Source organism: Halichoerus grypus, chromosome 5, assembly GCF_964656455.1.
Source record: "Halichoerus grypus chromosome 5, mHalGry1.hap1.1, whole genome shotgun sequence".
NCBI classification, from domain to species: domain Eukaryota; kingdom Metazoa; phylum Chordata; class Mammalia; order Carnivora; family Phocidae; genus Halichoerus; species Halichoerus grypus.
The window spans coordinates 75,035,376-75,058,401 of NC_135716.1; the positions used below are offsets into that span (position 1 = coordinate 75,035,376).

The 23,026-nt window shown below is 42.6% G+C and overlaps 1 protein-coding gene and 1 long non-coding RNA gene across 6 annotated transcripts in view; one reads left to right on the forward strand and one right to left on the reverse strand.

The window, feature by feature from the left end:
• Positions 1 to 23,026, reverse strand: part of RGS20 (regulator of G protein signaling 20) — a 46,408-nt gene that overhangs the window by 6,691 nt on the left and 16,691 nt on the right. For 3 of the 5 annotated variants that reach the window (XM_078072384.1, XM_036106251.2, XM_036106262.2), the window contains exons 2-3: positions 7,913 to 8,061; positions 296 to 382 (exon numbers count right to left, since the gene is read on the reverse strand). In XM_078072384.1, the coding sequence (XP_077928510.1) occupies positions 296 to 382; positions 7,913 to 8,061 (236 nt within the window). Of the gene's footprint in view, positions 1 to 295; positions 383 to 7,912; positions 8,062 to 9,515; positions 9,771 to 10,383; positions 10,550 to 23,026 lie in introns of those variants that run through there. The other 2 variants (XM_036106270.2, XM_036106274.2) reach the window with 2 other exon arrangements.
• On the forward strand, positions 187 to 23,015 carry LOC144381860 (uncharacterized). Its single transcript, XR_013447895.1, has 4 exons — positions 187 to 464; positions 1,453 to 1,567; positions 21,798 to 21,907; positions 22,209 to 23,015. It is a non-coding gene; the product is annotated as an uncharacterized LOC144381860 (long non-coding RNA).

The window sequence follows — 23,026 nt, forward strand, 5'->3', positions numbered from 1 at the left end:
AACATGTATGTTTCATTATGGTCTTTTATTTTAAGAAGTCTATCATATGAAAATAGGATAACGCCATATTTTGTCAGGAAGCATCAATTTATGTTTGTGATTAGCAGGGATGAAATTAATAATGAAACTAATTTTTCTCCCTGTCACACAGTGAACTCTACAGAGTGGAAAGGGGGCGCCGCATTATGATTTGATATTATGAAACTGCAGTTAGAGAAACTGTTACAATGATGAAAAATCAAAACAATAAGGCTGGCATTCCTGTCAATTTAGTGAGCTAAACACCGAGATTTACCTTTCTTCACAGGCTGGAAGCTCTCCTCGTCTGAGCTCATGGGAGGGCCTCCTGGGTCTCTGTTCTTTTTGGTTTCTAACAGTGAGACTGCAGGAAACAAAACATTTACATGTCAGCCGAGATCATTCTGCATCAGGGGCTATTTTAAAGGGAACTCCAGATTACCAAGGTGAATTTCTTTCTTTTCTTGAAAAAAATGGACCCTGACTGGTTTTCTTGAGAAAACCAAAATTAGGGGCGCCTGGGTGGCTCAGTCAGTTAAGCATCTGCCTTGAGCTCAGGTCATGATCCCGGGGTCCTGGGATGGAGCCCCGCTGGGCTGCCTGCTCAGCGGGGAGCCTGCTTCTCCCTCTCTCTCTGCCTCTGCCCCCAACTCATGCTCACTCACTCTCAAATAAATAAAAAAATCCTAAAAAAAAAGAAAACTAAAAGTATGATGCTAAAGTATTAGCAAAATAAATTATAATATTGTGGTCTACACTAGTTGAGGGAGAGTTTACATTTAGATTAATAGTTTTTTTTTTTTAAGATTTTATTTATTTGACAGAGAGAGCGAGAGAGCACAAGCAGGGGGTGTGGCAGGCAGAGGGAGAAGCAGGCTCCCCCCTGAGCAGGGAGCCCGACGCGGGGCTCGATCCCAGGACCCTGGGATCATGACCTGAGCTGAAGGCAGACGCTTAACCATCTGAGCCACCCAGGTGCCCTAAGTTATTTGCACTTTTTGGCTATTATAATTCTGCAGTGCATGTTCATGTACAGGTTTTTTCTGTGGATGTTTGTTTTTATTTCTCTTGGGTAGACACTTAGGAGTGGAAATGCCTTCCTATGGTAACTCTATTTTTAACATTTTGAGGAAGTCGCAAACTGTTTTCCAAAGCAGCCACGCCGTTTTATACTCCTACCAGCGATGCTGGAGGGACTCAGGTTTCTCCACATCCTTGCCAACACTTGTTAGTGTCTGTCTTTTTTATTCTCACCATCTCGGGGGGTAGGAAGTACTACCTCATTGTGGTTTTGACTTGCATTTTGCTAATGGCTGATGAGATGGAGTATTTTTTCATGTATTTATTAGCTCTTTGTATGTCTTCTTTGGAGACTGTCTACTCAGATATTTTGCCTACTTTATTTTTTATTTAACGATTTTATTTATTTGACAGAGAGAGCGAGCACAAGCACAAGCAGTGGGAGCGGTAGGCAGAGTGAAGGAGAAGCAGGCTCCGTGGGACCATGACCTGAGCCGAAAGCAGATGCTTAACCGACAGAGCCACCCAGGTGCCCCCCTACTTTTACTTTTTTATTTGACTTAATTTATTTTTATTTAAATATCTTTTAAAAATTTTTTTAAAAGATTTTGAGAGAGACAGAGAGACAGAGATAGCAAGAGAGAACACAGGCAGGGAGGAGAGGGAGAAGCAGGTTCTCCACTGAGCAGGGAGCCCAATGCGGGACTCTATCCCAGGACCCTGGGATCATGACCTGCGCCAAAGGCAGACGCTTAACGACTGAGCCACCCAGGTGCCCCTAAATGTGTGTGTTTTTTTAAAGATATATCTATTTTAGAGAGAGAGAGTGGGGGCAGGGGACAGAGGGAGAGGGAGAGAGGATCTTAAGCAGACTCCCTGCTGCGCGCAGAGCCCAACTTGGGGCTCGATCTCACAACCCTGAGATCATGACCTGAGCCAAAATCAAGAGTTGGATCCTCCACTGACTAAGCCATCCAGGCATCCCTCTTTTGCCTACTTATAAATTGGTTTGTCTTTTTATTTTTGAATTGTAAGAGTTCTTTATATTCTGAAGGCTATTCTTTTTTTACACTAATTCTGTATCTTTCTTCCTATTGAATTATTTTGTGTTTGCATTAGTTTAGCAACCATTCTCTTGGGATTTCCAGGTATACTCTCATATCTTCTGCAGATAGGGAGAGTCTTAACACTTCTCTTCTGATTCTTAGGCCTCACATTGTTTTCTCTTGTCCAGCTGCATCAACTGATAGCTAAAATACAATGTTAGACAGGAGGGGAAAGCACAGACATCCTTGCCTTGTTCTTGCTTTCAGGAGGAATGCTTTTAGTTCCCCACTGATTTCAAAGTGGATTTTTTATATTGGTTATTTGAGTTTGCTTTATCTATTGCTCCTGTACTCTTCTATTTCTTTTATTATAGCTTTCCTTTCCACTCTTTCCACCATTTTAGAAGAGTAATTCAGCCTAGTTTTAGCACATTTGCTTTATGGATTTTCAGTAATTGTGCGTGTGTGTGTGCAGCTCTGTTTTTCGTTAATGCAAAGTCATTAGAAATGCAGGAACTCTTCTGACTTGTTGCTTTCATGATGCCAGTTTCAGTAAATAATGGTTTTTTGAAACAAAAATAACTTAAGAGGCATCTGGAGGGTGTTCTCGCTGCAGGAGCATTAATACTGCCTGACTTCTTAGGCTTCTTTTGTAAGCAGAAAACATCAGTACACAATGGGTAAGAAAAATCAAAGAGAACAAGAAAGGATGAATTTGACACAAGATTCTAAGAGAACTGGAAATTACATTGTGAATTAAATAATACAATCTACATTTAAGCTTTGACATTTTTTCATGTCTTATTTTTTAAAAGTAAGAATATTTCTCAATGAGGTAATGTGTTCTTAAAAAAGTGAAAAATATATTTTGTGTCAATTTTTTAACCTGAGTGTATTGTTATTGTTATTGTTATAGTAGAACAAGAAAAGGTTGCTGGAAGCTAAAATAGTTGCTCACCATGTTTAAGAGCTAGTCAGTAAAAGGAGCCCCATGGTTAGATATATTTTGGTAAATTTTTGAGCTACAAAGAGGAAAAAATTCTTCAATCTTTTACAAAGGAAAAAAAGTTTATTTTTAAGAAATTCAGCATCAGCATGACTTCTTTGATAAAACGAAATGCCAGAAGACCATGAAGCAGAATTTTGAGAAAGATAATACAAGGGCTTAGAAAACATATTTCCTTTTTCTTTTCTTAAAAATTGCCTCTACTGGGCGCCTGGGTGGCTCAGATGGTTAAGCATCTGCCTTCGGCTCAGGTCATGATCCCAGGGTCCTGGGATCGAGTCCCGCATCGGGCTCTCTGCTCCTTGGGAGCCTGCTTCTCCCTCTGCCTCTCTCTCTCTCTCTCTCTCTCTCTCTGTCTCTCATGAATAAATAAATAAAATCTTTAAAAAAAAAAAAATTGCCTCTACTATGTATTATCGACACGGATAAGTCTCAAAAGCATACTGAGAAAAAAAAAATCAAAGAGGTTAAACATTGAAACAGTTAAAGTTTGCTGTGTACCTTTTTTTTTTTTTTTTTAAAGATTTTATTTATTTATTTGACAGAAAGAGACACAGCGAGAGCAGGATCACAAGCAGGGGGAGTGGGAGAGGGAGAAGCAGGCTTCCCGCTGAGCAGGGAGCCCGATGCGGGGCTCGATCCCAGGACCCTGGGATCATGACCTGAGCCGAAGGCAGATGCTTAACGACTGAGCCACCCAGGCGCCCCCCCCCCTTTTTTTTTTAAAGATTTTATTTATTTATTCATGAGAGACAGACAGAGAGAGAGACAGAAAGAGAGGCAGAGGTTCTCGAGAAGCAGGCTCACTGCGGAGCAAGGAGCCCAAGCGAGACTCGATCCCAGGACCCTTGGGATGATGACCTGAGCTGAAAGCAGACGCTTAACCGACTGAACCACCCAGGCGCCCTGTGTACCTTTTCTTTTTTTTTTTTAAGATTTTGTTTACTTATTTATTTGAGAGAGAGGGGCGGGGAGGGGGAGAGGGGAGAGAGAATCCCAAGCAGACTCCACGCTGAGCATGGAGCCCGACTTGGGACTCGATCCCACAATCCTGAGATCATGACCGGCCCAAATCAACAGTTAGATGCTTAACCAACTGAGCCACCCAAGTGCCCCACAATTTTTTTTTGCCCTCCAGCACATGCGCATTTAAATGCTGTGTGGTATTGCATTGTATAACTACACTGCAATATATTTATCCATTCTCTGTTCATGAACTTTAGAGATATTTTCAATTTTTCTTAATCAGATTAATGCTTCAGTGAATCCTCTCATACAGGTCTCTTTTTGCCTATGTGCAAGAGGTTTTTTTAGGGTAGAGTATTATATTTAGAAGGCTATATATTTAGCTTTCACATATCCGATCCTTGTTGGTAGGAGCACAAGTGGATTATGTTTTGTTTCATTTCATTTGTTTATTTTTCTTTTGGTTATTATATTCTTGTAAGTTCTTTCTTTATATGTTCTAGGTTTATGTTCTTTGTTTGCTAAATGCCTTGTAATTATCTTCTCCCAGTATGTTCTATCTGTTCATTTTACTTCTGATCTTTTGTTAAACACATTTTAAAAAGTTTTATTCAGATATAATTTGCACACCATAAACTCACAAATTAAATGGTACAAGTCAACGGTTTTAGTTTATTCATACAATTGTGCAACCATCACCATGATTTTAGAACAGTTTATCACTGCAAAATGAAACTGTACACATCAGCACCCATTTCCCCTAGGCCTAGGGAACTGCTAATCTACTTTCTGTCTCTGTGAATTTATCTGTTCTAGACATTTCACATAAATGGAATCATACAATATATGTTCTTTGGTGTCTGTCTCCTTTCACTTAGCATCATCTTTTCAAAGTTCATCTATGTTTTAGCAGTTTCAATACTTCACACCTTTTATGGTCAAATCATATTCCACTGTATGGATATACCACATTTTGTTTTTCCATTCATTAGTTGATAGACATTTGGGTTGCTTCTACTTTTTGGCTAGTACTAATCACACTGCTGTAAATATTCATGTTTAAGTCTTTATGTAGAATATGTTTCTATTTCTCGTTAGACACATTTTTATATTTTAATGTAGTCAGATTTATGAATCTTTTTAAAAAGTAGTTCTTCCCAATACCAAGATCAGAAAGATATATCCTGTATTTTATTCTTGGCTACCCACATTTAGGGCTTTAAACCATCTGGAATTGATCTTGGTTTCTTTTTTTTTTTTTTTTTTGTAGGGAGAGATTGGGTTTTGCATGAGCTGCAATATAGGAATAGAAGTATTTTTGTGGATTTGGATACCAGGTAGGGTGACCAATTTTCCCGGTTTGCCCGGGACTCATGGGTTTTCTGGGGCATAGGACTTTTCAGTGCTAAAACCAAGATAGTCCCAGGCAGCTGGGATGAGCTGGTCACCCTAATACCAAGTATCTTGGTATTTATAAAATAGTTCATTCTCTCTTTTGTTAAAATCACCTTTGTCCTATATTGATAGTTCTCTATATTTCTTTCTTTCTTTTTTTTAGTTCTCTATATTTCTTTTACTGTCTTCCATCGATGTGGAAACTGTCTGTTATACTTCTGACTAATCAAGAATACCATTAATTTGGAAAGAAAATGTAATTTTTTTTCCTAAGGAAGTCTGAAGTTACCTGATTTGTCTACCATGAACATGAGATTATTTGCTTACAATGTTGGATTCTTTTTGAAATTAAATATGTTTTATAACTATATTTGATCAGTTTGTGTCCATGATTGTTACTTGTTTCCCATGACGTGTCCTCTGGGTTCACTTTTTCTTCCTGAAGTACACCCTTTCTTGTTCTTTTAGGGTAGGTCTGAAGACAGTTAGCTCTCTTGGCCTTTGTATGTCTGAAAATGTCTTGTTTTACCCCCCGCTCTTGAATTATAGTTTGACTAAGTTTTCCATTACTTTTCTCCAGTTCTTTGAAGACATTTCTCTATTGTATTCTTTTAATTGAAGCATAATGAACATACAGTGTTATATGAGCTTCAGTGTACAATATAACAATTCAACATTGTTTCTCATTGCTCTATTGTCTGTTAAGTACACACACAATATGTGCTGCAGGAGTGTTGGCTATGATGATGATGATGTCTAAGCACAGCTCCATAATTTATTCACCCTAGCTGGTGCCAGTAGAAGGAGCCTGCTCTGGAAATGGCAGGCCACCATCTGCTATGCTCACACCATCAGTGCTGTACATTGTTCAGGCCACCATCTCGGCCTCCTGTGTCCCTCTGAGGCAACAGAGAAGGGAGGGTGACGGGGTCAACAGGAGTCTCCCCGCACCAGGATATCTCTGCCCAACTCTCAGACAATCATCTCTAATTACCTCACTGAAACTGATTAGTGGAGTGAAAGACTGGAAGAGGAGCTGAAATGAAACCCCGTCACCGCTGGTGGGTATCCTCCCAGTCTAGGGAGGGTCCTGGACACCCACGTGTGTACGGTGTGCGAACACGGGCCTCTCCTCCGGTTTCCTGCCGAGTCCTTCAGATGCCTACTCGGGGCTGAAGCCTTACTGGAGCGCCAGACTGCTTGGCTCCCACGTCCCTCATATCCCCACTTTCCGTCTGGGGTTTTGCTCTGAACAGGCCAAGCACCCACCATCATGACTCCAGCAGGCCTCAGAGTGTGGTATTGCTGGGTCCCATCCACCGGATGGGAACTTCTTGGAAGTTAACACTAGCTCAAATCAAGCAAGAGACCAAATTTTCCTGGACATTTACTATCAGCCTAGTCCTGTTACTGTTTTTGATAGCTGAACTATCACTTGGTCATGTTCTCTTCTGGGGAGTTAGGGCTTGGTCCAACTTGTGGTCAAGACTACATAAACATACAATAATTTAGTTGCCTAAAGTTAGGCACACATTTAGTGGGCATAAGCACTTCTTGTAGCCAAAATTTCTGAAACGCCACCTAACGTTCCTATGATTTCTAAGTGTAAACTCTATACATTTCTCCAGACCTTTGACAGTGACTCAAATGGTCAAGGATATTTTCCATTCAAGTTGTGTATCTCTCTTTTGAAGCAAAGATTGTGTATCTTACTGTACCAGTAAGTTAGCCTACATTTTTATATTCTTCTGTTAAGCATATATTTTGACATTTCTCTTTATGAAAACATGACATTCATGAAAGAAAAGCAGAAGATAAAATCCAGGCACCCTCTACGTAACCTTAACCTTTAAGACCCACCTTAAATTCTAACTCCTCTACAAAGCCTTTATTACCAAGTAGACTGCCTTGAGTTCACTCCTTTCTAACCATCTAGTTATTGTTTCTGCCCAAATATTAATATTTGATCACCAGCAGCCTTAGACTATTCTTTAGTTGTTTAACACACTAACCTGATTTCAGGGATTTGAATAGAAATCCCTTGAGCTGGCATACAGAGCCCCTTTGTGTGTGTGTGTGTGTGTATGTGTGTGTATGTGTGTGTTTGTTGTTGTCCTTCACAGATCCCAAATCAGTGTCAGGCATATAGTAGTTGTTTAAAAACATGTATGGGGGCACCTGGGTGGCTCAGTCAGTTAAGCGTCCAACTCGTGCTTTCGGCTCAGGTCATGATCTCAGGGTCGTGAGTCTGGCCCTACACTGGGCTCCACACTTAGTATGGAGTCTGCTTGAGATTCTCTCTCCCTCTCCCTCTGCCCCTCCCACTTGTGCTCGCTCCCTCTCTCAAATAAATATTAAAGAAATAACACCAAAAATGCCTAGAGAGTTAATCATAAGCTGGCACTACTCAGGGACACCATGTGCCCACCAGGAGGGCATGACGGAAGAGGCCCGACCTTACCAGGAACAGCTGCAGCAGCAGCACCAGCAGAAGCAGCAGGTGTTGGACCCGCGGTCCCCCGCCCCGGGCTGGCCTGGTGTGGAGTCCGTGGTCTCCTGGGCTGCAGGCATCTGCCGTTTCCGCATCTCCGTCTGCTCAGATCGCATGGGCTGCAACCGTGCAAGCAAAGGGGGGGCCAGTTACCACCACACAAGGCCAGAGAGTCAGTTGTCTGGACCGCTCAACAGACGCAATTATGACTCTCTCCAGGTCATTTCTGAGAATTCTGGCAAAATTTGGTGCTTATCATCCATTTCTAGAGCCAACGTTTCCTGTCTAGCATCTGCCAATCACTGTGAATAAAAGGACGAATGGCGGGGTCCCTGCTCTAAGGCGCTTCCAGGTCAGGAGAGGACTCAGACAAACACTGCATCACCTATGGGAAGCCATGGCAGTGACAGCTACGATGAGGGCATTTTGCAGCCCTGATGTCCCCTCTGGGCTGAACTGCCAGGGAGCAGTTCCAGGTGACAGCTGAATTAGGGATGCCCACAAGGCATGACTGTGTGAGCACTGTGGGCCAGAGCATACATGTGGGAGGAAGCCAGGCCAAGATGGCAGGCATGTTAACAAGGCAGTAAGAGGAAATGTCCCAAGAGGGAGGACAGAAGTCCTGGGAGGCCGTCGGGTTCTGAGACCCCACTAACTAACAGGTCCAAGTCTTAACTAGCTGTGAAACCTTGAAGAAGTTACGCCACTCCAATATGTGCAAAGCACCCAGACCCCCACCTGCTACTTAGTGTTGCTCAATTATTCCCAGGAAGCAAGGGAGGGCTGGGGACCCTAGCCTGCTCTGACCTGTCCTGCCATCTGCAGGGACAGTCCCCTTGGCCTGTCCCAGTGGACCGCAAGCCATTGCAAACAAGGTCTACGCCCTTCAACCTCCCCTTTTTCTGAAGACCAGGAGAATGGCTGAAGGAGAGAAGCATAAAAGCAACGTAAGAACGAGAAATTGCCGAGTGCACTTTTCTATTTGATGCTGTGATTCAAATGTTGATGAAGTAAAAGCAAAAAATACCAAAGCTACATTAAAGAACCTTAAATAGGACTTTGGGATTAAATTCTGGATGTGTTCTTCTATTCCAGCAGTAGATTTAGCTCTTCCTACTATTACCAATTCTTATATTCTATTGGACTTTTTGAAAGATTTTATTTGTCAGAGAGAGAGATAGAGAGCACAAGCAGGGGCGGGCGGGGGGTGGGGAGCGGCAGGCAGAGGGAGAAGCAGGCTCCTTGTTGAGCAGGGAGCCCAATGTGGGAGTTGATCCCAGGACCCTAGGATCATGACCTGAGCCAAAGGCAGACATATAACTGACTGAGCCACCCAGGTGCCCCTGGACTTTGTTTTAATGATTATAGTTTTAGTATATGTTTTTATATTGGGTAGGTGAAGTTCTCTTCACAAGTTTAAAAAAAATTGTTTTTGGCTGTTCATGTCTGTTTTCTCCTCCAGTTAAATTTTGGAATCAGCTTTTCTAGGTCCAGAAATACCACGTTGGGATTTCGAGTAGGACCACATTGAATTTATAGGTCTGTTTATGAGAAATGACATCCGTTTGAGTACCTGCCAAATCAGGATGAATCCTCTGGAGTAGCCCTTTTAATTATCCTAGGATGTAGCTCCAGGAGTGCAAGAGAGATGCGGTCAAGTGTTTAGCGTCCTTTCATCCACAGCCGGAACAACGCTCACAACTCCCGTCCCCAGTGCCCAGCCGGAGCAGTCCAGGATGCCCACACTGAGGCGGCTCCTTGTTCAAAGGGTGGAGACAGACATCTGTCCAGCTCACACCGCGGGGAGACAAGCCCCCTTTAATGCCCCTGGGGTGGAAACCTGGGGCTCCTCCAGGCATCTGCGCCACTGCAGCAGAGACACGATGGTTTCCCTTCATTCAGGACACTGAGGGGCAAGGATGAGCCAGCACAGGCTCCAAACAAAGGTGCTGGGAGCAGAAGATGCCCCAAGCAATTATTTTCTAAGAGATACTGATGCAACTGGTCTCATTAACAAGAAAAAAAAATCCCAATAGCTTCCCAGAAGGAAGGACTGTGACGTGGTAACATCAATGGGTTTCAAGGGACTACTTTTCCAACATCTTTGCAACACTGGGTCTTCCCAATCAGTACATGAAATACGTGTTCTTTGAGAGCCTCTCTTCAGTAGATTTTGAAGACTTTCCTAACAGGTCTTGCACATTTTTGATAGGTTTATTTCTGAGTATTTTATGGACCCGTTTTTGCATTGTAAATACTTCCCCACTTCAAGTTTCTAAGTAGTTATTTTGGTGCATAGGAAGGCTAAGGGTACTCTATCTGGCCTCCCTGCTGACTTCTCTCATTAATTCTAGTAGTCTTTCTACTGATCCTCTTGGGTTTTCTAGGCGGATGATCATATGGTCTATAAATAGTCACACTTGTCGGTTTACTTTTTGTACCTTTCCAAGTCCAAGATGCTTCCTCGCCTTGGTCTTATTTCATTGGCCAGGAAGATCTGTAAATACTGAAAAGTAGCAGTACTTGTAGGTACCTTTGACTTCTTCATGACTTTAATGAGAAGACTGATGGCACTTTGCCCATATGTGTAATGTGTGCTGGAGGTTTCTGGAAGAAGACAGTTTTACGGAGTTAAGCATATTTTCTTCTATTAGTTACATAGTACAAAATAAGTTGTGCCTGCTTATCTTATTATTTATTTATTTTACCAAGAGACAGAGAATGTGAGTGGGGGGGAGGGGCAGAAGGAGCAGGAGAAAGACTCTCAAGCTGACTCAAGCTCAGCGTGGCGTCCACTGCGGGGCTCGATCCCAGGACACCAAGATCATGACCTGAGCGAAACCAAGAGTCAGCTGCCCAACTGACTGAGCCACCCAGGCGCCACCCGCCCCCTCCTGCGTATCTTATTAGTTAACACATTTTATTTGCTTGTACACACCTCATGTTTGTAAATCCTGGGAAGACTTAATGATTTAGTGAGCAAACTCCTCTGAGAGAACATCGTAGGGTTGCTCATGACTAAAGACAGCCTTCAGAAATCAAAGGCAAATGACATCCAAGTCTGTTCTTACACATTTTTGAAAACAGCTCTATTAAGGTGGAACAAACATACAGTCTGCACATACTGTTTAAAGGGCATAATTTGGTAAGTTTTGGCACGCACAGACCAGTGAAACTACCACTACAATCATGACCGCATTATCCACCGCAAGCGTCCTCACACCCCTGAGGACTCCCTCCCGCAGGCCCCCCTCATCCGCTCCTGCCTGTTCTCAACAATCACTGATCTACTTTCTCCCACCATCTGTTAATTTGCATTTTTTAAGAATTTTATACAAATGGAATCTTTTTTGTCTGGCTTCCTTCACTCAGCCTGATTATTTCACGATGGTTATGTATATCAATCATTCATTCCTTTTTAAAAAATTTCTGAGCAGTATTCCATTGTCTAGATGTACACAATTTGCTTATCCATGCACCTATTGCAGGCCTTACACCTTACTGACGGTTCCTGAAAGGATTATATATATATATAAGGCATTGTCTTCTTTTGAACACGGAAGTCTTTTATCAGACAAGATGAGAGGTGCACGTGACTGACATTGTATTAAAATTTACAGCACTGTATACAGTTGTAATGTTTCTAGTTTGTTCTTCCACATTGAATAATGCTGGATGATTATGTTCTTTTCATATTTCTTGGACTAGTCATGGTTGTTAAGCATTTTCCTCACTTACAATTCTTCCTTTCTTTTCTCAGTGTTCCATGTTTCAGTTCATCTTCATAGAGTTTCAACTTAGCTTCATAATCTATTTAATTTTTCCTCTAACATTAGAATTTCTTGTATGGTTTCTTGGAAACCTTACACGTGGTTTAGTAACGCTGACATCTTCAATCATTTAGAACTTTGGATAAACAAGAAATGTATGCTATTCCTATAAAATCTCCGAGCAACCTATCTCCTCTCAGTGCTAAAATTTCTAAATGAATAACAATGGTTTTCACTCAATTACTAGGTGCTGGAATGTTCAGTGGAGGGTAGTTAGTCTTGACGATTTATGCCCTGCTGAGCCATGGTGGAATAGGAGAGTGTGAGAAAAGGCAAAAAGTGTTAATAAAATCTGAATATTAAGTATTAGCAAAATATCGATAATTGTTGGATTGTGTCATTAACACATGGACTTTGTTATACCTTCCTCTCTACAAAAAAAATTTTTTTTGATAGCAAGGATGCAAGCTGGTGGGAGGGACAGGGAGAGAGAATCTTAAGCCCAACCCCGGGCTCCATCTCACAACCCTGAGATCATGACCTGAGCTGAAATCAAGAGTTGGATGTTTAACTGATTGAGCCACCCAGGCGTCCCCTTCCTCTGTACACTTAAGTATGTTTGAAAATTTTCTTTAAAGTTTTAAAATGTTGAATTCTATCAGTTAAAAAATCTATTGAGAATATGAATCTATTAAGAATATGAATTTTCCCCTTTGAATAGTGAATGAAGTAAATTAGATTAATGAATTTCTTGATTTTGAATCAACTTTACCTTACTAAGTAAACTCTTCTTGGGTCTAAAAGATGGTTATTCTTTTATTATACCGCTGAGATTGATAAGGAGTTTTAAAAAACCAATCAATCTTTTTTTAAGATTAAAGACTTAATTAATTTATGTGCGTGAGGTGGGGGGGAGGGGCAGGGAAGGAGAAGGAGGGAGAGAATCTGAAGCAGACTCCATGGCGCCGACGTGGGGCTTGATCTCACGACCCGGAGATCACGACTTGAGCAGAAACCAAGAGCTGGATGCCCAACTGACTAAGCCAGCCAGGCACCCCTATCTATCTTTATTAGGAAATTATTTTTGTCCGTCGTGAAGATTTGCAGAATTTGCCTGTAAAATTACTGAAATCTCTCAAGAGTGGCTTGTTGACTATATTTTCAATTTCTTCTTTCATTTCTGTTCTTTTTCATTTTCTTCCTTTCTTTGAGTCAATATATTTTTCATCTCCTGTAAAAAAAATCCATCCATTTCATCTAGTTTGCAAATTTACTGAAACTCATTATTAATAGTCATCTTACCACTGTCAGAATGCAGTGCTTTAAGTTACTGCCTGCTTGTCTGAAAGACAAAAGTGTAATTGCTTCTGGGAGAGTTGTATATTTAGGGTCATAAAATATTTGTAGAGACTTAATTTTTCAATGTGATAGCTGATTAATATGAGGCCTAAAAACATGTATTATAAAGACTTTATTTATTTGTCAGAGAGAGAGCAAGTGCACAAGCAGGGGGAGCTGCAGAGGGAGGGGGAGAAGCAGATTCCTTGCTGAGCAGGGAGCCCGATGTGGGGCTTAATCCCAGGACCCTGGGATCATGACCTGAGCCGAAGGCAGACGCTTAATGACTGAGCCACCCAGGCGTCCCTAAAAACATATACTGAATGAATGCTACCTACTTACAAGATTTTTTAAATACACTATTGGTATGTATTAGCTCAGCTAGTCCGTTCAGATACTGGCATATGATCTGATTAGCCGAACTAGCTTCACGTATCTTTTTTCCTTTGCCTTTACCATATCTGTGGGAGAACTCTGTACACATTTCATTTCCATTAATTCTCTCTAAATACCATGGAGTCAGTGCTTCTTTATCTTTGCTATTGTTTTCCTCTTTAGGCACGTATATGGCATGGACTGCTGGGCATCATTTCAGTGTGTGTTGGGATGTCACAGGCATAATGCCCCAGTGACTGGCTGCCTTTGTTTGAGAAGTTCTATGAATGCAAAACCAATGTCAGTGACCTCAGAGGCTTTATTCTATAATTTATGGCATTTAAAGAGCAGCCTGAGGAAATAGGAATAACCTAGGTTGACAATTTAGTAAATAGTCAGATCTTAACCAAAAGATAATTCTACTCAAACATGGCTTTTCCCAATTCCTAGGAACCTGGCATTTAAGAGAATTCTTTCAAAGTTCAAGCAAAAGCCAAGGCAAACTCTTAATCTTGATCATACGCTTTTAGTAATTTGGAATCAAAAGTAGTATCTTGTTAGAAAAAAATATAACCTGACCTTAATTAGCGCAGAAAAGTTATTTATGGTAAACTTAAACTTGGTGCTTGGATGATCATCAACAGCTGTTTATTTTCATTATAGTTTCCAACCTCTGAAAACAGCCATTTTTGAATTACACATTGGGAATATGATGACACATCAAGTACTGTATGAAAAAAAACCTTCCTTCTTAAGGCCTAAGACCTGTTAGAATCATATACAAGGGTACAGACTCATAGACAAGATGCCAGTGAAGGAGAACCAAGAACCTTAGAGGGCATAAATTCAGAACCATCCTCAGCAATTCTTAGAAGATGATTTTACCATCAGGGGACAGTTCAGGGCCCTGAAAGTTAAACCAATGTATAAGGAAACTAGAGAGGCCAACTTCCCATGAAGGCAACCCAAATTTCAACTCCATCTATACAGCCTCTGAGTTCCTTTTTCTTTAACACACCTTGGCTTTTGAAGTATTTTCCCGTTGGGCAGTTCTCCATTGTGGATCATGAGTGTATGAAAATTAATAAAGGGAAACCTCACTAAAATGGAGTCGGGAGACCAGAAGGGGGAGCTCTCACCCCTTACCAGTTGATGTCAATTACAGGAAGAATTGCCAATTACACACCCCAACTGAAGAATCCCCAACAGGAAAGAATCATCAATTACAGGCCACAACAGGAAAAGATACACATTGCATCTCCTCCAAGAAATCAACTACCCCAGCAACCCAGCCAATGAGAAACCCTCATCACCCTGAACTCTTGCTTTTCTCAAATGGACATTTTTTTCCAAAACAACCCCTCCCTTAGCTTCCTCCTTCTCCATAAAACAACATTCCTCTCCTTTGTTGGGGACTAGCCTACCGTTTTTTTGCCATGGCTTGCCTGTCCTAAATTGCAATTCTCTGCTATTCTTGAATAAACCTGTTTTTGCTGGTAAAATAACTTATTTTTATCACTGTAAATTTCATGAACTTCTGTTTTCATTTCCATTATTCTTTATTTATCTAACTTTCTCGAAAACTACTTTGTTAGCTTTCTCCCTCACCTCTGGCACTAAATTCTTAGTTGATTTATTTTCCATCACTGCTGTTTTCTCAGTAATGCATTTTGGGCTACACATTTTTATCCAATTACTGCTTTGATCCTAACTATGAGTTTTGATATGTGGCACTACTGTTTAATCTGAAGAACTCATCAAATGTAAGCTCAGATTTCTTTTTATCCAAGGTTTTTCAGAAGTGTATTTTTAATTTCTTGACTAGCCTGTCATTAGCTTATATATATATTTTTGCACTGATTAGAAAATGTGGCCCCTATGACTTTCCCACTCTTGAATATATTGAGATTTGGGGGTAACTTTCAAGGTTTAAAAGGATGTAGCTTTGCTTACCTTTAGTTTTATGTTTTCCAGAATGTCGTATAAATGAAATCCTACAGTAGGTAGCCACCTCTAGAATTTTCCATTCATTTTCTAGGATCATGATGTCATTGGGATGCAAGAACCCATTAGCCTGGTCACTTGCCTCACAGTGGAATCATTACCTCCCAGACCAGTGGGGTCTCTCTGATTCTTTAAATATTTTGGAAAGATTCTTTAAATTGTAATACAGATAAGAAGGCTGTCGACACATTTAAAACATCAAATGTTTCACAAGAAAGATGGTTTATGAGTGGGAGGAATTGTTATGCAACCCTCTCATCTGAGATAAGGAAGAGTGGGAATGGGGTGGGCACAGAGCACAGGACGCCTTGCATCCTCGCTACCCATGAGCTCAGTCATTCCCACACCTTCCTTACCAGATGTTGCAGAAGTAACCGATTTGTGTTTTGCCCTTCCTCGGTTTTCACAATGAAGGAGTTACAAATGAAGTCCAGCCGGGGTGGGAGGTGAAGGCCGAAAACTATTTCTGGTGCTCTGTAGCTTTAGTAACTCCAAATATACCGACTCTCTAGGCTGACTACAAATGAGCGTGAGACCCTGAGCGTGAAGCTTCCTCTTGCACTACAATGGCGCACGCAAATTGTCCCTTCTTTCCCGTCATGCCCTGTAGCTCTCTCACCCTGTTCAAATGATTGGGTCTGTACCAGGAACAATGCTCCCTTCCTCGGAGCCACTTCTGTTCATCTGCCTTGCACTGCTTGCTGACCTCTCACTGTCAGTGGCGCCAAGCCCCACCAGAAGAGCGGCGGTGATACTCCAGGAATATTCTCTGTGCTGCAGCCTCAAGAGACATTCTCGTTTCCTTGTTCTGCAGTAACACTGCTGAGTATTTCACAGCATTTCTCCTAATTTTACCCTGATTTTGATCTTCCTGCCATTTAAGTTTCCCCAGCCTGGAAAAGCTTTTTCTAACATTATTTTGCCCTGGATGCACAATGAGTTTTCACAGATGCCACCTGTAGGTCTATATTCTACATTCTCCTCCACACTGCCACAGGGCAAGCACACCCAGGGTGTGCTCAGCAGCCACGTGGCAGACGGCTGAGTGTGAGCCTCCTGGAGGTGCTGCACACGTTTGTTCTTCAAGTTGGGCGCTCACTGGCCCGGGGCAGTGGAGGAAGCTAGGATCCAGGTCCCTCTCAGAGGGTGCGTAACTTCTGAAGAACTGGAAGAATTCAAGTAACCAGGCTGGGGAACTGGAAGTGTTCAAAGTCCTTACACAAGTTAGAGGGAGGTGCAAATTGGGTGTGATCAGCACTGGGCTTCCAGGACCTGAAGGGGGTCGCTTCTGAGGGTGTTTGGCTTTGAGGCTGGTTAACCCACAGGATGTCTCTCTCATTCAAGAATCTATACCATGAAGCTTGAAAAACAGACCAACTGAAATCAGCAGGGCCCATCCATTCACTCCTCAACGCTCCCTGGGTTCAGCTACTTAGTCTGAAGACACCAACATGTGAACGAAGCTTTCTCTGAGTCACAGAGTCCAAGCGTTAATACCAGATCACCTGATGCTAATTAAGTCACAACCAAGCCCACTGCCTGCCCAAGGCTTCCACCTGTTACTCTTAGCTGCTGGGAAATAAGCTGAACCCAGGTCAACAGTGATGTTTCCATTTTGTTTAGCTGGATCCTGAAATAAAACCATTTCAAGTTTGAGGGAATGTTGGCACATTACCCTGTGGTACAGTCACCACCAGAAAGAAGTCCAACTCACTCCAGCTCATGAAATATTAATGAGGAACTGGAAGTTACTTGCACTGACTTCTACATGGTCAAATGGACCAAAACTCCAATCAGAGCTGTATCTTCCACTTTATATGACACAGAGAGCTAACAGTTCTTAGGAGCTCATGGGTTAGTGGGAGATCTTAGCTCTTCCTCTGTGCAAAACTATGAGTCTTCAAAAATTTTTGTCTTTTTATTGTCTGAATAATTTGGGGGCTATTTTAAGAAAAAGCTAGTTCATTGTTCCAGGAGGGGAAGTCAACTGAAAGCTTACTAATAACAATAGACATTTTAGAATTAGAATTACTTCCAGATGGATGCTTACACATGTCCTCACCTCTTAAAAAAATACGTATGTTACCATCTGTTTTGCAGTGCCTCTGAATGGAAATCTTTACTCTCCTGTTTAAATAGCTGCCACCAAGTTTAAGACTATAATAGTAATGTCTTTCTTTTCTTTTCTGCTGTTATTAAATGGATGTATTGTACAGCTCAACTTTTATGATTGCCGATGGGAAATATTAGAAATAATAAGAGTATGATCTGAAGGGAATTAATCAATTATGCATGTTTTAACTTGTTCTTTCTTAATATCAACCAACAATTAAAGAACATTTTGCGAGTACTGACTGAAATCTTTATCCCGGGCTTTCCTTATCCCAAGAGACCACGGGGAATTTCTCAAGGAGAATGGAGATGGGTGCATTCCCAATGATAACCTAGGTCAGGAGCACCTTGGAAAGTACTAAACGCGTATTAAAATTTTTGTCTGTGGGGCTGCTTTAGGAAATCTTCAGATCATGAAGGAATGTGTCAGGCAGTCATTAATGGTTTGCTTGAGAATTTCTGCCAGCTTTTTTAGTGTTTCTCAGCAAGGAATAGGCTCTCTAACAAGAATATATGAGTGAATTGCTGCAAATTACAGAATTTAGCTTTTTCATTTTCATGGCAATCCATAACCTAACTACTAAAACAGGGAATGGCACACACATACCCCCAGAAGAGATAAAATAATGAAGAAAATGCCAAGTGTGGTGATCATACAGCACAACCTACATTGTTGATGGGAGTTCACACTGGTACGACCCTTTGGAACACTCACACAATCTACGAAAGCTGACCATATGCACACCCTCTGACCCAGCCATTTCAGTCCCTAGTATCCACTCCCCAGAGAGGTCGCACCAAAAGCATGCATTAGGATATTCTTGGATGTACTACACATAATCGCCTAAAACCACTCAAATGTTCCTCAATAGTAGAATGGATAAATTGTGGTATATTCATACAACGGACTATGATTCAGCAATGATTGATCTACAATTACCTCAAGATGTGGACGAATCTCACCAACAACGTTGAGTAAGAGAAGCCAGGCAAAACAGACAATCTACCGCATGGCTCCATTAAAAGAAAAATACAAGCCCTGGCAAAACTGTTGTCCACTGTTAGGAGTCAGAACAGCGCTTCACCTCAGTGAGGAGGTTTCTGGGAACCTATAATGTGCTGCCGCCACGGTGCGGTTGCGGGTGCGGGTTACAGGGCTGTGCTGAGGTGGTGAAGACGGATGAAATCGTATGTGCCCTTTTCTATTTGTATAGCATGGTCTTAAAGAAAGCTAAAATGAAGACAAGGCAGGCTAGAGACATGATAATGACAGACGGGTGGAAGAGAGGTTTCTAATTATCTGGATGACTGTCACCTGCCAGGGCATCTGACGTCATGAGCCTCCCAGGGATCATGAGGCAGGGGAACAACGCGCCTGGGAAGATTTGGCAGCACTAACAGCCTGCATGCCAGCCTCCACGTGCTGGCTTGCCTCCTCTCTCCTCTTTCAGCACTCCTTTTTGGTTTACTCTTACTGCAAGGTGTTTGCCTTGTGCTTTCAATGTTTTTGACCCTTCTGTCAGAGGGCCAGAAAGCATTATGGAGGAGGAACTTTTCAAAATGTGTACTAGTGATTGAGATGGTGTCCATTTCATACAGAAATCCTACCAAGTTCTTGGCATAAATCTGGAGCCCAATAAGCACAATCATGGCCTTGCGAAAGATTTTTGTGTGCTCCGGCATTGTTGGATATTGTCCACAAGACACTGTGGGAAATGGTGGCAGGGATATGCTCTTCACATCCTTCCTGGATGCTTCGTTTCACAGTTTCTCAAATGTGGAAAATATGCCGAGTCTTTGATGATGTTGCAGGAGGATCAGGCAAAGAATGACCTGATTAGGGGCGCCTGGGTGGCTCAGTGGGTTAAGCGTCTGCCTTCAGCTCAGGTCATGATCCCAGGGTCCTAGGATTGAGCCCCACGTGGGGCTCCCTGCTCAGCGGGGAGCCTGCTTCTCCCTCTGCCTGCTGCTCCCCCTGCTTGTGCTCTCTCTCTCTCAAATAAATAAACAGAATCTTAAAAAAAAAAAAAAAAAAAAGAATGACCAGATTATAAATCTAGGGTAAAAAGATTAAAAATATGACCATGTTGTTTGTTTTCAAAGGGTTTTCCTGCTCAACTGGTCACACATGTATTGAGCTCCAGCTGAAGCAGTCTGTGTTGCAGGTGGGGGGTGGGGTGGGGGAGCTGCGGGGTGAGCCTGCCTGTCTCTGCCAAGGGCTTATGTTCTAGGCAGAGAAGCACAAAACCGTGACAACAAATAGGTGAGATGCTAAAATGGTTGATACCCTATAGCATGATGAGGGGTCGTGGCCAGGGAGGGTCTCTGAGCAGGGGACACCTGAAGTGAGACCAACGATGTGGAGGCGGATGCACACAAATGTTGAGGGGGGGGATGCTTCTAAGAAGGAACTGCAAATACAAATGATACTGGCCCATCCCCGGAACATGCAGGAAGGGTGGTGAATGATGAAGGGATGGAGGGCGCTGAGGACACATGAGTCAGGGAGATGAGAATGGGCTGGAGGCCTCAGAGACCAGAGAATTTCTGGAGGGGAGCACCAGAGTGAGCCAATGGATGGGTCACAGGCATGGGTTTCAGGACGAGGTTTCTGAGGAGGTGCAGTGGGTCATGGCTGACCCTACGGATGGTCACGTGAGTGAGGGCTGAGGTGTGGGAGGGGAAAAGCCTTCTGGAACTGAGAAATCAAGAAGCTGAGAGACCAGAGGGGAGCACAGATCATTTACAGGGATGTTGAAGAAATAGGGAATGAAGACAGGGCCAATGCTGGAGAGGAGACGATACCCACGTGCTAGAGTCTTCTACCTGAGGGCAGGGGCCAGAGGGTGAGCAGATGACGGAGAGGAGCAGAAGCAGAGGTTCACTCTAAGGACATGCATTCGAAAGAAGTATTTTCTTTTTTTTTAGTTGTGGTAAATTTACATAACATAAAATTTATCATTTTAACCATTTTTAAGGGTACAGTTCAGTGACGCTAAACACACTCACACTGCTCTCCAACCATCACTACCATCTGTCTCCAGAACGTTTTCATCTCCAACTGAAACTCTGAATTCATGAAACACCAACTTCCCATCCCCACCTCCCCCCAGCCCCTGACAACCACCATTCATTCTTTGTCTCTAAAATTATGAGTCGTCTAGGTACCTCGAATAAGTGGGACCATACAGTATTTGTCGTTTCGCGTCTGACTTATTTCACCTAGCATCATGTCTTCAAGGTTCATTCATTTTGTAGCTCGTGTCGGAACTTAAGAGTAGGGTGTTGGAGGGAAGAATGTTTTGGAAGTGGCCACAGAGACACCCACCTAACTTCTAAGAGTGGAACTAAGTGGTAGAACTTCAGTGGAAAAACGTCTGCAATTACCAGGGCCATGGGGGAAAGTGCTGTCTTCCGAGAGTAGCCAGATTTCAGTGAGAGAAGGAAGGGATGGTGAGACACTTGTGAAAAACTGGGGCATTCATTCTGCTGGCAGACTGAGTTCCAGAGAGCACCGTGGGCAGGAGGCAGAGGGGCGTGTGATGGAGCCAGATCACGGAGGTGCGCATCCCTGTAGTGACCAGGATCAGAAGCCAAGTGGGAATACCAGGTTTATTTGGAGAAGTCCTGCAAGTCTTGGGCTGGCACTTAAAGAATAATCATTGAACAATAATGAGCAATTGAGGGGCGCCTGGGTGGCTCAGTCGGTTAAACATCTGCCTTCGGCTCAGGTCATGATCCCAGGGTCCTGGGTTGGAGTCCCACATCGGGCTCCCTGCTCAGCGGGGAGTCTGCTTCTCCCTCTGTGCTCTCCCACACCCTCTCAAATAAATAAATAAAATCTTAAAAAAATAAATTAATAAAAAAATAATGGGCAATTGATCCAGAATTTCTACAATGGTGTGTGGCGACCTGTGCCATGTAGGGAAGAGATCATGGGGCTTCAAGTTAGAGGGTCTACTTCTACTCTGACCTTTGCCATTCGTGTGGCGTGGACCAAACTACTTCATCCTCCTAAGCCTCCACCTCCTCATCCAGATATCAGCCACCTGGAGACTGGCTGAAAGTCGTAAATGAGAGAATGTATGTGAGAGGTCTCTGAAAACTAGTTAAGTGCTACTCTAATGCCGTTATTATTATTAGTTGAACTTAGTACTCACTGATGATATGTCATGTAAAAGACAGAATGACAAATATGGAAAGTCCTTAAATTGTGTGTGTATATGTGTTTTTTTTTTTTTTTTTCTTTAAAGTAGGCTCCACGCTGGGCATGGAGCCCAACCCCGGTGGAGCCTGAACTTTCGACCTTTGATCAAGACCTGAGCTGAGATCAAGAGTCAGACGCCCAACCAACTGTGCCACCCAGGTGTCCCTAAATTGTGTGTTTTTAAAAAAGGATTTTATTTATTTATTTTGAGAGAGAGAGCGTGAGCATGAGCAGGGGGAGGGGTAGGAGGAAGGAGGCGGATGGGGAGGGGCAGAAGGAGAAGGAGAAGCAGACTCCCTACTGAGCAGGGAGCTCCACTTGGGACTCGATCCCAGGACCCTGAGACCATGACCTGGGCTGAAGGCCAATGCTTAACCGACTGAGCCACCCAGGTGCCCCCCCTAAATTGTGTTTTAAGATCATAAGCAAATCCATCTTATACCTTTGTATCTATATTTAGCAGAGAGTGAAACAGCAGGGTCCCCACTTATCCACCCTCAGACATCTGGCCCCTGGACCATTCACAAACCTAGAAGAAACCTAAAATGCCTCCTCCTGCTTGCAAGTGGTAACAAAATAGCTGAGAAGAGGAAGAATGGGGAGACCTGCGAAGAGGAGTGTCATTGTGTTAGCTTGCCAACCAGAGCTAAGGAGCTTTTGCACATTCACCGGGGAAGCCTGGGGAGAAAACCTGCTTGAGCCCTGGGCAGGAAGAGGTCCGAATCCAGCCCTGACTTTTCCACTGTCAGGCTTTGTGACTTCAGCAATGGGCCACCTTCCCAGGCCTCAGTTTTCCTGTCTGCCAATTGAAGGATGATCACTAGCTTTTCTTCTTATTCTAAGATGCTATTAGACAGGTGAAGCATGCAAACATTGCTGAGTGAAAAAAAGCCAGATATAAAAGGCCACATACTGTAGGGCTCCTTTTACATGAAATATCTAAAAGAGGCAAAGCTGTAGAAACAGAAGGTACATCAGTGGTTGCTAGGGGCTGCAGGACACAGGGGCTTGGTGGGTGACAGCTGGGGGTGTTGGGTTTCTTCTCAATGATGCAATCATCTAATGTTCTAAAATGGATTATGGTGATTGCTACACACTCTGAATACATTAAAAGCCATTGAACTGTACACTTTAAATGGGTGAATTGTACGGTATTGTAAATTATCTTCCAATAAAATATTATTAAAATGCTGTTACTTTATATAGACTTGTCACCTGAAATGAATGTAACACTGTGTCAACTACAATTAAAGCAATTTTTTTTAGATGCCATTTTTC